General features: G+C 33.5%; 1 protein-coding gene across 2 annotated transcripts in view; it reads left to right on the top strand.

Annotated features, from left to right (window-relative positions):
• Sap30 (SIN3-associated polypeptide 30) overlaps positions 1–14,726 on the top strand; it is a 96,814-nt gene extending 82,088 nt beyond the window's left edge. For both annotated transcript variants that reach the window (XM_090407013.1, XM_090407022.1), the window contains exons 4-5: positions 3,284–3,382; positions 12,391–14,726. In XM_090407013.1, coding sequence (XP_090263139.1) covers positions 3,284–3,382; positions 12,391–12,519 — 228 coding nt within the window. In that variant the 3' untranslated portion in view covers positions 12,520–14,726. The remainder of the gene's footprint in view (positions 1–3,283; positions 3,383–12,390) is intronic.
• The last annotated feature ends 506 nt before the right edge of the window (positions 14,727–15,232 follow it).

Raw genomic sequence — 15,232 nt, 5'->3', positions numbered from 1 at the left:
CAAGATTGGGGTGGGACTTGGGGGCTTTTGCACTTTATGTACATTAATGCCAGGAGCATTAGGAACAAGCAGGAGGAAATTTTGGCCTTGGTTGGCTCATCCTGGCCAAAGGTTATTGGCATTAGTGAGAAATGGCTAACAGAAGATGATATAGTCAGTGGGATAGAATGTGAAGGGTATAGGTGTTCAGGAAGGATAGAGAGAAAAAGGGAACAAGTGTTATTGATGATAGCCAATGAACTGCAGCCAAAGAGAGTAGAAGTTCAAATGCAGGCCAGTGAAAATAACACATTTGAGACTATCTGGTGTGAGATGGAATAGATTATAAAGATAGTATGCATTGCAAATAGACTCAATGAGTGGAGGACAGGTAATTATTATGGGGGATTTCAACTATGGGAACATAGATTGGAAAGAGGAGAGGATATGTGGGAGGAAGAAAATGGATTTTATGCAGTTACTAAGGGATAATTACCTGAGACAGCATGTAATGGAATATACTATGGATTCAAGAGTGTTGGATCTACTAATTACATCTGAGAATTTGTCTATAATGAATATGACCACGTTGCCAATAATTGGTGAGAGTGATCATATGGTCTTGGCCAGGGAGTTGGCTAAATGTGTGAAATTTTCAGTTAAGACAATGTATATGTGGAATTACTGGGCTGGTAAGTATGACTGGCTTAGGAGATTGCTTGGATTAGCCATGGCATGTAAAATTGCAAGTACTGGATGTTGATAGTGCATGGGAAGTGGTAAAGGAGTGTTTTAGGGAGGTAATGCCTGACTGCATATCTAGAGTCAGGAGAGTAAATCAAGTGAGAGTTAAATGGATGAATAACGCCATTAAGCTGGAGCTGCAAAAAAAGGAACAATTTTGGAGGAAATTTAAGGAGAAAGGTTACCTGTAGGCACATGAACAGCACGAGGCACAATCCAGAAGGGCAACTAGTGTGGTAAGAAAAGCAAAAACAGATTATGAAAGGAAGTTAGCATTGCAGGCTAAAGAGAATCCCAAACAGTTCTTTCGATATGTTGCAGGTAAAAGAAAAAATTTATACAGCAGAATGATTTTAAGGAATGCTGATGGTAGGAAGGTAACTGAATCAATCGAAATAGTAGAATTACTAAATGAACACTTTGCAAGCGTATATCATCCAGGCAGTGATATTTGCAGGAATGAGAGAACTAGTGGCTTATACGGGGAATTAAGGTGAATGAATGAAATGGAGGTGAATAGCATATTACAGAACCTTACTGTGAATACATCTGTGGGATTGGATGGTATTCCAGCTCAAGTCTTACATGAGGCAGCAAAGGAATTGTCAGTGCGCTTGACCATATTGTTTAATCTAAGTCTCAGCTCTGGGTTAGTCCCGAGGAGTTGGAAAGAGGGGAAAATAGTTCCATTGCATAAAGGAGGCTTCAAGACTACTCTTGAAAATTATCAACCGATCAGGAGTCATTGTCAAAGTATTAGAGACGTTGGTCAAAAGCAAAATACATTAATGGATAGATGGAAGTGGGAAACTGAATGGGGGAACAGCATGGTTTTGTGAAGGGTAGATCATGCTTCAGCAACTTGCACATGTTTTATAATATAGTGATGGCTGAATTGGATAAGGGTAATGGGTTTACAGTGATACTGCTGGACTTTGCTAAGGCCTTTGACAGCACATGGAATTCTTATCAGTAAATTGCAGCACATGGAGATGGATAGGAGAGTGGTTGATGAAGAGATCAGAGATATTTCTTCATCAACCACTTGTTCTTGGACCACTGCTATTTAATTTGTTCATTAATGATATAGGAAAGGATCTGAGAGGAACTTTTCAGTTATTTACCGATGATGCAAAGTTGGATAGAGAAATTGTGAATACACACGATGTCAAAATTTTGCAAGATAATTGGCAGACTAGGCTAAGGAGAATGGATGTCAGTTTAATGTTGCAAAGTGTAAGGTTATGTGTTTTGGGGTGAAAAGATTATCAGCAGTATATCACAGTGGTGGAACCATACTCCTGGAAATTGACGAAGCCAGAGACTTGGGAGTGTTAGTGGATAGGGAGCTAAAGTTTAGGGGCACATAGCAAAAGTAGCTAAAGCAGTTCATCAGATCACTTGGTTACTGAAGAATACTTTGATGAACAGAGACAAGCAGGTTGTTGTTACTCTTTATCGAGCCTTGATGAGATGCCATCTTGACTGCTGTGCACAGATCTTGGTACCAGTGTTTCTTGGTGAAGGGAAGGAGGTAGATAGGATCTACAGGTGAGTGACCAAGATGATAGCTGGTGTATGGAATGAATCTTGTGAGAACAGGTTGAAGATTTGTGGGTTGCAGAAACTGGTTGATATGTGAAAAAGGAGTGATATGATTGAGACATTCAAATTACTGAGGGGTTTTTACAAGATTAATTCAGAGGAAATTTTTCAGAATAGGTGTGGGGGTGGGAAAACAAGGGGCCATCCATGGTAACTGAACAAGAGTGTAGTTAGCAAAGTTGTTCGAACTAGGTTTTTTACTTGGAGAGTGGTGAATGAGTGGAATACGCTGCCAGAGTTTGTTGTGGGTGCCATGACTGTGAATAAATTCAAAGCAAAGTATGATAGATACTGTGCGAATGCTCAATAGTTCTCGACATGTTTAGGGCCTCCCCTCGATGAGTCTAAGGACCCTTTGGAATTGCCGGTAATAATAATAGTAATATTATTGCTGATAAACACACAGTCAGACATTTATCCTGAGTGTGTGCATGTGCGCGCGCACATACACGCTCGCAGTCACAAATTGCTTTATGGAGGAGTGACCATCTGGATCTTTGTCAGAAATGTCTTCTTTCTAGTCATTAGAGAAAGTATTCTCCACAGCAGTGATTTTTCCTGCTGTGGTACATTTGACTCAACAAAAAATGTGTAAATTAGAATTAGAAGTCTCTCTCTCTCACACACTGCTCTAGTCATACTTTCCAAACGTATTTGTAGATTATCAAACTGTTTTCTTTGCCTTAATATTATCTGAGTGTAAAGGGAATTGAAAATGTGGTTATGAGATGGTTTTCATAACAGAAATTATATCATTAATTAAACTTCATTATGTTACAAAAATTGTTTTGTTTTCTCAGAAATACAATATTCATTTCTTGCTCAATAATAAAATGATTTAGCATTGTGTAAATGGTTATTATGGTATAAAGAAAATTTACATAATTCAGTGTGAAACTGATTAAATGGTTCTTAATGGTTTTTTTTTTTTTTTTTTTTTTTTTTTTTTTTTCAGGTTGATTTATATCAGTTACAAGTAAACACCCTTCGCCGATATAAAAGATATTATAAGATACAAGCACGTCCTGGTATGAATAAAGCACAGCTTGCAGATGTAAGTACTTGCTTTTATAAACATTTCCAACTTCCTTCTCTCACAACAGAAAAGGAATCAAAATACTTTGTAAACTCATGAATATTTTTGTTTACACTATTTTAGGCACATTTAATAAAAACATACCTGTGAATCCCTCTGAAGAAAACATAAAACTAGCTTCAATACATTTTTAAAGAAAAATTGCCAAAATAAAATAAAAAATATAATCTTTGCATAAAAATTGCATCTAAAAGAGTACATATACAGTTAATATATTATTAATGCATGAATTCAAAGTTACCTTATGTCTCTAGGTAGAATTGGGGACAGTATGATGAAATATTTGATTTCTTTTGGAAATGGAGTAGCATAGTGTGGACAGATAGTGATGATCAAGTAGAGTGATGTGAACAGATATCAGAATGGAGTTGGACGATGAGACTTATTTGTGCTTATGGTCTTACAGACAGTTCTACCAAAAAGGAAACGTTGATCCTCTGTTTAGATCTCCAACAAGGATCAACGTTTCCTTTTTGGTAATTTATTTATGTCTATTTGGTAATTAATTTATGTCTGGTAATCATTTTCTTTTAGGAAATGATTACCAGACATATAGAAATGTTTTGGGACAATTTGGAAAAAAAAGCAAAGCTAATAATAATGGTAAATGCCTGTTGGATTTCTGTTCAAGACATGGATTAGTTATTACTAACACCATGTTCCAATATAAAATGTGTACAAATTCACATGGAGAGAAGAGGCAAGAAATAAGAAACATCTCATTGACTATGTTATAGTTAACAATGTTTTCCCACTGGTTCAGGATACAAGGTATACAGAGGATTTGAAATAGGAAGTGATCACTATCTAGTTTTGAACAGGATAAAATTTAATTTCATATTGAAAAGATGAGTGTGTAAGAAAGTTTTAAAATGAATCAAAGTTGAGCAACTTTCAGAAATGAACTCTAGACTCAAATACACAAACATCACTTAAGAAAAATGAGAGTTTGAAAACAACAACCAAACCTTGGAGATTCAGTGGCAAAACCTAAAGAAAACATCGAGTTAGCCAGAGAGGCATTTACCATATATTAAAGAAGACATGAAAATTGGAGATATTCTAGATGTCTGCAATAATAATTTTGAAAGTCTGGTAAATCAGGAATACATATCAGTACATGAATGGAGGTGAAAAAAAAAAACTTTTTAGCAGTCTCCTAGAAAAACTTCCAGTGAACATGACTGGTGAGGGGCTATAACTCTGCATTAATTGGATTATAATACTGAAGCATTTTTATAATACTGAAAGCATTTGGTATAAAAAAAAAGCCATCAAAAACTAGAAATGTGGAAAGGCAGCTGGAGTAGAAGAAATTCAATCAGAAATGCTCAGATATGAGGTATAAAAGTTTTACAGTGGTTGCACTACATAATTCACAAAGGCCTGGTGAGAGGATCAAATCCTGGATGATTGAAGTACCCAACACTCTAAAAAGAGAAATAAAACTGAATGTTTCTGGTAATATTAGTACAAGTATATATGAGAAAAATTATGGAAGGAGAAGCTTTGTGAAGAACAAGCTGGATTGAGGCCAAATAGAGGTTGTCAGAATCAGATTTTCATTTTAAGACAAATAATTGAGAAATCTTGGAATTATAACATTTGTATTTAAATTTCATAGATCTGGAAAAGGAATATGACAAGTTGCCAAGAGGAAAGCTCTTGAAAATGATACAGTTATATGGTGTAAATGGGAGATTATATCAAGCAATACATAGTCTATTTGAGTTGTAAATCTGCAGTTAGAATTGAAGGAGATACGGGGAAATGGTTCAGTGTTAAATCAGGTGTGCGACATGGGTACACATTTCCACTGTTATTCATTATCTGTATGGCTCACATTATGAAAGAAAATGGTATTACTTCTGAATAAATCCAGTACAAGTCTACAAGATTCCCTGACTAAATTGAATAACTGTTGTAATACATTTGGTATGAAAATCAGCAATAAAATACAAAGACAGTGAAAATAGGTAGAAAGATTGAAAACATCAACTGGATCCTGAATGGTGTGAACCTATAGAACAAGTAAAACATTTCAGCTATTTAAGCACAATTTCTAGTAAAGATGGCAAATTAAATATGGAAATAGACAACAGAATTAGTAAAGTTAGTATGGTAGAAAGTCAGTTGAAAAAATTTATATGGAATATGAAAGAAATTCAGTACACTAAATTAGCTATATACAAGACAGTGTTCAAACCAATTTTAACTTATGAATCTGAGAGCTGGATTAGAAATAAAACACTTGATCAAACACTGGAGACCATAGATATGAGCATTTTGAGATAGATTAGTTGAACAGATGGCATCAATGGCAATATTGTATTAAAAATGAGGATATTAGGAAAGAACTTGTCATTGTTAGCATTTGGGACTGCATTAGCAAGTCCCACAGGAAGACCAAGATGTGGGTTGATTGATGCTTATATTTCTGTCTTCTAAGTGTCATAGAAGACAGAAATTTAAGATATGATAATGTTGGAGTCTTGATAGATAACAAATTAATTTGGAGAAAATTGTTGATCAGAAGTCAGTAATGGTCTACCTTTTTTATGTAGTACCATCATAATATCTTGATATATATTCCTATGAGGATATATATATCATGAATTTGATTTCTTTTGATTACGAGGCTCTTCTGTATAATTCCTATATTTTTTTGCTACACAGGAAATCTCAGTATAATGAATTACTAAAATAAAGAGCCAGAAGGCTTCAGTTCAGTGAAGCAAAGTTGATATTAGATTCAGCATTATTTCAAAGTCGAAAGTAGAAACTAATGAAAGTTTTGTAAGTTGACCAGAGAGCTTGCAGGAATAGATTCCTTGGCATCCCTGAGTTGCCTTAGTGTGGACTGCTTAAAAGACATGGATGCTGCCTAAGCATTTTACATTCGCCTTTAATTAGTCCATTTTCATAAGGTTTCACTAGCCTGACAGCTGTTTCGAACTGGTTGGTTCTTTTCAGAGACCAGACAGAAACCAAGAGAGAGCAAAAACTTTCATTCAGCACTAAGGAACTTGAAATGTTAGAGAAATGTATTTTTCGTAAGCAAACTCTCAGTCGGTGTGTAATACTAATTGCTAAAATAAAGAGCCAAAAGAGTTCTTCAGTTCAATGTTTCACAATTGCATAAGCAAAGTGGATATTAGATCCAGCATTATTTCAAAGCCGGATGTAGAAACTATGAAAGTTTCATAAGTTGACCAGAGAGCTTGAGGGAATACATTCCTTGACATCCCTGAGTTGCCTTGGTGTGGACTACTTACTTGGATTTTGCATCACCGATCTGAAGCCTTTTGGCTCTTTATTTTAGTAATTACTTTTATGTGCCAACAAAAGTTCGCTTATTTCTCTGACATTTCAAGTTCCTTAGTACCGAATGTGAGTTTTTGCTCTCTTAAGGTTTCTGCCTGGTCTCTGAAGAGAACGAACCAGTTCCAAACAGCTTTCAGGCCAGTGAAACCTTATCAAAATGGACTAATAAAAGACGAATACATAGATTCTTGGGCAGTGCCTTATCTTTTAAGTAGTCCACACTAAGGCAACTCAGGGATGCTGAGGAATGCATTCCTGCAAGCTCTATGGTCAACTTACGAAACTTTCAGTTTCTACAGTTGGGTCTCTATATAACTAGTTCACTCACTAACAAACTACTACTGAAAAATCATGACCAAGTGGCATCAACTATTGAAACGGAAATTTATTATAACAAACTGTTTCTTTGGTTCTCACCAATTTTGCTATGGTGAACATAACTGTATAATAAAATAGTTATACAAAACCATAACTTTTGTGGGTGAACATTGGTATGAGTTAATATTTAACTAGATTTGTAGTGTCTAATTCAGGCTGTCTTTTACACTGTCCAATCCAAAATCCAGAGCATAATTGCCTACCAATTAGAGACATCATTATGGATTACTTTGTATGTTGGCATTTAAGATATTTGAAGAAAATTGTTAAAACCAGGGGTCATTTTATATTCTGGGTATAAAATTTGACTCTTTGAATTTGGCACTGAAAACATCGTCAAATGATCATCTAGCTCCTGCAGTTACATTACATTAGATACATGTAGTGTTCTCATATGCTTTGGCATTTTAACATATTAATATGTTAGCATATTAACATACTTGGCATATAAATATTTGTATTTAATAAATGTGTTTGATAGGGGAAAAAAATATTTTTTTTATTTATTTAAATTCTAATGAAGTTTACTGGTGATATCATGAATTGTAATATATGAAACTAAAGATTGGTATAAATATAAAACATTTTTACCATTCGTCTCTTATGGGAACACGATGTTCATAAATTGCAATACAGTATTTTCTGTATTGCAATTTATGAACATCATACCTGACAAAATATGACATCGTACCTGAACAAAATACCTGAGGTGATTGCATAGCAATCACCTCAGGTATTTTTCAGTCACTGGTGGGATTCAAACTAAGACAGCTAGATAGGCGCTTTAACCAACTAAGCCATGGCACTTCATTCCTTATCTTTGCACACACACAAAAAAAGTTCATCTGTTTTTTATTCAAAATGTTTAATTAGAACAACCCATGTTGTACCAGTTTCTTTTGTATGTTGCTGCTTAGTGTATCAAAAGAAATTGATTGTTACTTCAGGACAGACTATGTAATTGTAGGCGTAGGTTTCTGTGGTTTAACAGTTCATAAGAAAGATTCCGGTAATTGGACCACATGTTTATTAAGATAAATAACGATAAAAAACAAACCCGACAAGTTTCGTAAGTCATTTGACTTACATCTTCAGGGGTTAAAGCTAACTAAAAGTTTAAACACAAGGAATGAGAAATTACTCAAAATAGTTCATTCTATGCAGTTTTGGCCATCTAACTGTTCATTAAATTAAATATCCGAACGCAGATTCAGTGCAATGCTAAGTTTGAACAATGCTGGATGCTGTCATGTTCTGTTGTTCACGTTCACATTGTCCGAGGTCTGATATATTTTTTATCAATGCTGACCAAACTTGGTGTAGAATTAGGCCTTGGTTTTTGTTGCATTGGAATGGAAAATTTTGAAAATAATGCTTTCAATAATTATCATAAAAATCGAAAATTTGGCTACTCTATGTAGACGATATTTTCATCATATGGCCAGGAACAACAAAGGAACTCGTTGCTTTCAAAGATTACCTGAATAATATACACAACATAAAATTTACTTTGAAACAAGAAGAACACAAAAAACTTCCCTTTCTTGATATCCTAATAGAAGTCAATGAAAAAGATAATAAATTATCCTTCTCCATCTATAGAAAACCCACCAACACAGGAAGATTTCTTAATGCAGCCTCACATCACCACCACCACCACCCCTCTCTGTCCCTCAAGGTTTTTATTAAACCTATATTTTGCCTCACACCACTACCACTCCTGGTGGTGGTGGTGGTGGTATGAGGCAAAATATAGGTTTAATAAAAACCTTGAGGGACAGAGCTTATATTTCCAGCACAGAAAAACAGAGAAATGAAGAATTATAATATTTAACACAGATCCTTAAAAAAAAAAAAAAAATGGTTATGAATCTAAGACAATCAAAAAAATCCTCAATACACCTCCTTCAAGCATCTCACAAAAGCAAGATTTCAAGAATGCAATCAAGCTTCTTCTATACATCAAGAATATTACAGACAAAATGGCCAAATTACTAAACAAACATAACATCAAAGTTGCTTTTCTACCACTGGAAAAAATTTCAAGATTGCTACATCTCCCAAAAACCTCCACATCATCCCTTAAAAAAACCAGGTGTTTATAAAATTCATTGTTCCTGTGGCATCTCCTACGTAAGCCAGACGGGAAGATCAGGGGAAATTCATATGAACGAATACCAAAAAGACGTGCAAAAAAGAAGAGAACACAAATCAGGCCTAGCATATCATACAACGTCCACTGGCCATAATCTACTCTGGCAAAAAGCAAACATGTCTTACATTGAAAAAAAACTTTTACATAAGGAAATTTAAAGAAGCTGCAAACATGCTTAGAATTCCAACGCAATGCAACAAAAACCAGGGCCTAATTCTACACCAAATTTGGTCAGCATTGATAAAAAAATATACCCAAGTCAGACCTCGGACAATGTGAACGTGAACAATAGAACGTGACAGCATATTCATTGTTCAAACTTAGCATTGCACTGAATCTGTATTCAGATATTTAATTTAATGAACTGCTACAACTGCATAGAATGAACTATTTCTAGTAATTTCTCATTTCTTGTGTTTAAACTTTTATTTATGTTTAAACTTCAGGGATTAAAGGTAATCCCTGAAGATGTAAGTCAAACGACTTACAAAACTTGTCGGGTTTGTTTTTTATTGTTATTTATCTTAATAAACATGTGGTCCAATTACTGGAATCTTTCTTATAAGACTATGTAATTCTTCTTAGTAATTTTATCTATACTTCAACTTAGCTTTCTTTGAAAGAAATTTCATCCATTAATTTGATTTGTTTCCCTCATAATGATCTTTTCCAGCTTTTTTGACTACAGAAATGTCCTTTCTTTTAAATTTTATTTCTTCCCTAAACTTCCAACTTTCAGAACCTGTTCTGTTCTAATCAACAACTACTTTTTTCTCTCTCTCACTATATCAATTTTCTATTCATAAATGCAAACTTTGTGCAAGTGCACTACTGCTTAGCATGGCAAGTAATTTTGTGGTGAAATGAGAACAAAATTATCAAACTTGTATAAAACAAGACTACACTCTTTACTGGCATGAAAAGTGCTCATCAGAAAGTTCAATATTTTATTCTGAAAGTTTTTAAGTTGCATAATTAAATCTAAATTTGACGTGAGATCTTTTTACCAATAACTATCTCAGTTAAATGAGTTATGATAGGTGAACTATACACAAATTTCTTTTAGAAAAAAACTGATCAAGAAATTTTTAATTACAAGGAATAATGCATTATCATTATACATTTAGTGAAAATATGAATATTTTCATATATAAGAAAACTAAAACTTATCCTTTCCTTTCCTTATTAATTCATAGTTTTCTAAATCAGCCATTGCTAAAAATTAAATGTAAGATAATCTGATTTCGCTAAATAGCAGATATCCTACATCTGTATTAATATCCTATATCCACTCTTGTATAATGAAATTTTCTTGATCTCCTTTCTGTTGTTAGGAATCTTGTATGTGCTGAAACTAAGTTGATTAACTTAATCAGGTGTATGGCTAACTCTTTTCACATTTCTTTGGCATCTGTTCTGATGTTTCATCCAGTCCATCTGCTGCATTTGAGTCGCTCTTGCAGCAGCTTTAATACTTCTAGCTCATCTCTCTCTCTCTCTCTCTCTCTGTTCTTTTGTCTAGTTTCTCCCTGACATCCACAGAACTAATGGATCTGCCTAGAATATATGCCTAGTTAAAATGAACACTTAACAATTCACTGGTTTCTTGTGACTAAGGTTATTCTTCCTTTTACTTGCTGCATTGCAATAAAATTATCTGATTTTCTTTAGTTTGTTCAGCTACCTAATTTTTCATAATCTGTTGCCTCTCTCATGATAACCATCTCTCTCTCTCTCAGCCTGCTGTTTATAGTGCTCCAGAATTTTGTCATCACTCTTTTTGTAATATTTAATCCACAGTATTCTATTAGCATTTATGTTTTTCAGAGTAATGTGTTCAGATGCATATTATATTAAAGTATTTCAGTGTGTTTCATTTTAAACAGAATGTAAGTTTTGAGTGCAGTATGAGAATAACTCACTCAGAATTATAACAGATATATTTTGAGTCAGCTGTTGTGTATTATTGAGAAAATGCAGAATAGTTTGTCTCTTCTGCGAGGATGTTTCAGAAAATAAAGTAACAGCACGTCACACAGAAACATTTGTCATGGGATTGAATAGCTGACACGAGACAAATGATATTTGTGTGGGTATCATATGATTATACCAAGATGGCAAGACCTGAGAAATGCTATATGTAGTGTTGTGTAGCAGGGTATAGAGATTTATTTCTGTTTGGTAGATGCATTTAGAGCAAATTTTGTGCTGAATAAGGGATTTTGGTGTAAGCATCTGCTAAGAAAAGGCGTTACATTGAATACTGCAGCAGGTAGTATCAAATGCAAGTAGCAAACTAGATTCCTAAGTACATCTACTATAAATAATTGTCTTTTATGCATATGCATTAAACAGTGATATTATTGCTCAAGAGATTAGCATTCCATATAGTGTGCACAGCATCACCCACAAGCAACTTGACTATAGGGAACACTGAAGAGAAAAAAATGTGTATGAAATCACCATGTTTATCTTCTCATGCAAAAGAATTCACTGTATTGCCACCACTGAGATCATTGCAATAGTATTGTGAGATCATAATATGGTGGATAAGTTTCTGCATGAGAATGTCATGCTGCATGATAACCCTCTATGCACTACCAATGACACAAGTATTTATAGCTACACCTGGGATGTTCTGGTGTTTGAACTAGATCTTTGATTTTCAGCCATTGAAGGAGGCTGTTTATAACCAGCAGTGATATGCAACTCACTATGATTTCCTTGTTAAATACACTTATGAGAATTTCTGTATGCTGGTATAAATCCTTTAGTATCACAACATTAGTACAAATGATGACTTTGTAAAAGTGATGTGTTACAAAAGCTGACTCATGGCAAGCATGCATCTTGTGTATATGACAGATGCATTTGCCAGCCTGTTTGGCTAAGTGGATAGGTATACCTACTCTGTATCCAACAGGCTGTAATGCAAATCCCACTATGGGCATGGATGTATGTCCTTTTATGGATGGGATTGATGTTTAAAAAAAAAATATATAAAAGTCCTTTTACCTTATTTTTTGTAACAGCTATTTATTTTGTATATTCATTTAATTTTTTACCAAATGTTTTATTTTTGAGCTATCATACTTTTCTTTCACTGCAGACTTTATCAAGGCATTTTAAGACTATTCCGGTAATGGAAAAAGAAGCTATTACATTCTTCATTTACATGGTGAAGAACAACAAAAGTAAATTAGATCAGAAGGCTGGAGTGGACACACCAGGAAGTTAAATTTTGTTGATGTGGGAATACATATATCATATTTTAGTCATGTATAGGCCATAGCATTTCATTATAGTATTAAACCAGTGCTTCATATATAAAGATTTAGCAGCTATTAAGAATCTATCTTTTTTGTAAGCATTCATCACTAAAAGTGTAAACTGCTTAATAAGTGTAATATGTGTAAAGGCTGGAGATTCTATTCTTTTAAGAAACTGTTTGGAAGATTTAATAAATAAGTTACATAATATAATGACTAATAACACTGTCTTACAGATTTGTACAGGAATATACATATATTTTGTTTATATAAATATTGAAGATTATCTGTAGAATTTTTCCTGATTGTTTGTAAACATACAAAAGAACTTCCTGATAACAAAATGACTAAGGTTAACAATTTTGATTTTCTTTAAAATGCAATATATTTATGTCTGGTATACGTAAATTGTGTTATAATTACTAATTCCTTTCAGTTGCTCTCAGCTTCTTCTTTCATTACTTCTTTTCTAGTTAAGGTTATGCAGATTGTGGTGAGTATTTTCAAATGATCTAGCACCTACATGAGAATTTTGCTATTCGTCTTTTGGCATTTATCTGTTTAGTAATTGGGTAAAATCTTTAGTTTAAAAAAAATGCTCTTAAATGATTTTTTTTCTAAATGTGTGCAATCTTTAATTTCTTCAGAATATGTTAGATAATAATTGAACCTAAAAGAGCAAGTTACTTAAATTACTACTTTAGATGTAAGGAATAATGATATACAAGTGGGAAGGAATGATTTTCTAGAGCAGGAGTCATTAATATATTCACAAGATCTTACCAAGTCAATCATGAAAATTCTTAGTTGTTTACCTGTGCACATTAATGTGTGTTCATTGTCTTGCAGTGATTTCCATGAGAACTCTATTGTACTGCCTCTGTTAATAAGTACAGTTTGTGTGTGTGTGTGTGTGTGTGTGTACACACACACACACACACATGCAGTACTTATTAACTTTTTTATATTCTTCTCTCTCAGATTAACCTTCTGATAACTATAAGGATTAGGAGAACACTGGAAATGCTTTTCCTTCTTAACACTATTTTGTTAGAAAACAAACTTGTAATCCCATTGCAATAGGTTGGATATTCTGGATAATTATATCCATCCTTATTTTACTCTCAACACACCATCTTTTACATTCAGCAATGGGATGTAACTACATTTTTAATGTTCACCAACTCATTAACAATACTCTTGAGGGGAGAAGTTCTACATATAACAATTCATCGTCTTGGAGTATAGGCTTAAAACAGTGGCATAGCATAGACAAATTCTTATAAAACTTGGTTACTAGTAATAACTTTTGCTCTGATGTTCCATTCATGTGTACCGTTTTTCTAATCCTTCATTATATTTGCTACATGCTTTCTTCATTTTAGTGCTTTAATTTTTGTTTAATGAACTTTCTTATTTAAATAAATAGCAGCCATAACTCTAAATTTTGCTAATTTATATGTATAGCTTTATGTCACTGGTATTGGTTATATTGATGCATGCTGCTTTCGTGATATATGTTTGAAATAAGAATAACCTTTTTTTTGGTTTCTGAATTCTGTAATTCATCATATTTGGATGAGTAAGAAGACTTCTTTCTTCTTCTAATATCATTTCTATCTTGTGTGTGTGCTTACTAATAACGTAGTTAAAAGTTTTAGTTTGGTAGCATCTCTCTGAAAGAATATCATCCCTAGATATTCCAGATGTCATTTCAAAAGGTGTATTTCTTAATATTGAGAGAGAGAGAGAGAGAATTTGTGTATAGTATCTGTCATCTTGCATCTTTTAAGTAAGCATTTATTGAGAATAAGAAAATTAGTAATTTCCTTGTACAGAGATGATATCAGGATTTGAGAAACACTTGCCCAATTGCAACTGTTGAGTTAATGTAGGGTAGTGGCAAGTAGATTTTTAATCTCACTAACCATATTATGGTCAAATTGTTTTTTATTAATCATTCTGGCTGGTAGATTTTAATGTGTGTTTTTTAAACCTTGGGATGGTATTTAAAGTATTTGAGAAGAGAATGTTTATAAATTTTATTTGAAGGACAGTTTGCCTGTAGGTGACCTTTGTTGTCTCCATTTTGATTCAAGGAGAATGTTAGTGTACGAGCCAAAATATCATTTATTAATAAAATACATTCAAAGAAAATAAATTTCCTACTGACAGACTTCAAGCATTCAAATATGTTCATGTTCGCTAGATAACAGTATTTTTTTTTTTTTTTTAATTTTCGTCTAGCATCATAAATTGATGCTAATATGTTATAGTGAATGATCTCACTATAATGCATTGTTTGCTATAATAACTTACTGTGTTAATAGGTAATTGTATTCATTTAATTCTAATTCAGAAGAAACTTGAAATTGTTATTTTTAATTGAGATGAAGAGATTTCAGTATGGAGAAACATCAGCTTAGATTTTAATTAGAACTCTAGATATCATGCCACTTTCAGACAGTTTGTGAAGTGTTGACATTGTAGAGTTACCTGCTGTGCAGCCCAGTGATTAACAGTATGCTTATGTAGTACACAACATTGGCTGGGAGTTTAGATTGTATGATTGTTTTCGCAGTTGTAATATTACTTTATAACGAATAGATTTGCAGAAATAATTTCATTCTTCTGTCCTAATCAGATTGAAAATTATTGCACTATACACAGATAATTTATAGT

Source organism: Typopeltis vanoorti, chromosome 2 (assembly GCF_054136105.1).
Source record: "Typopeltis vanoorti isolate ZY-2024b chromosome 2, IOZ_Tvanoo_1.0, whole genome shotgun sequence".
NCBI classification, from domain to species: Eukaryota; Metazoa; Arthropoda; class Arachnida; order Uropygi; family Thelyphonidae; genus Typopeltis; species Typopeltis vanoorti.
Note: the sequence above shows the minus strand (reverse complement) of the source record. Positions and strands in the feature narration are given on the sequence as shown.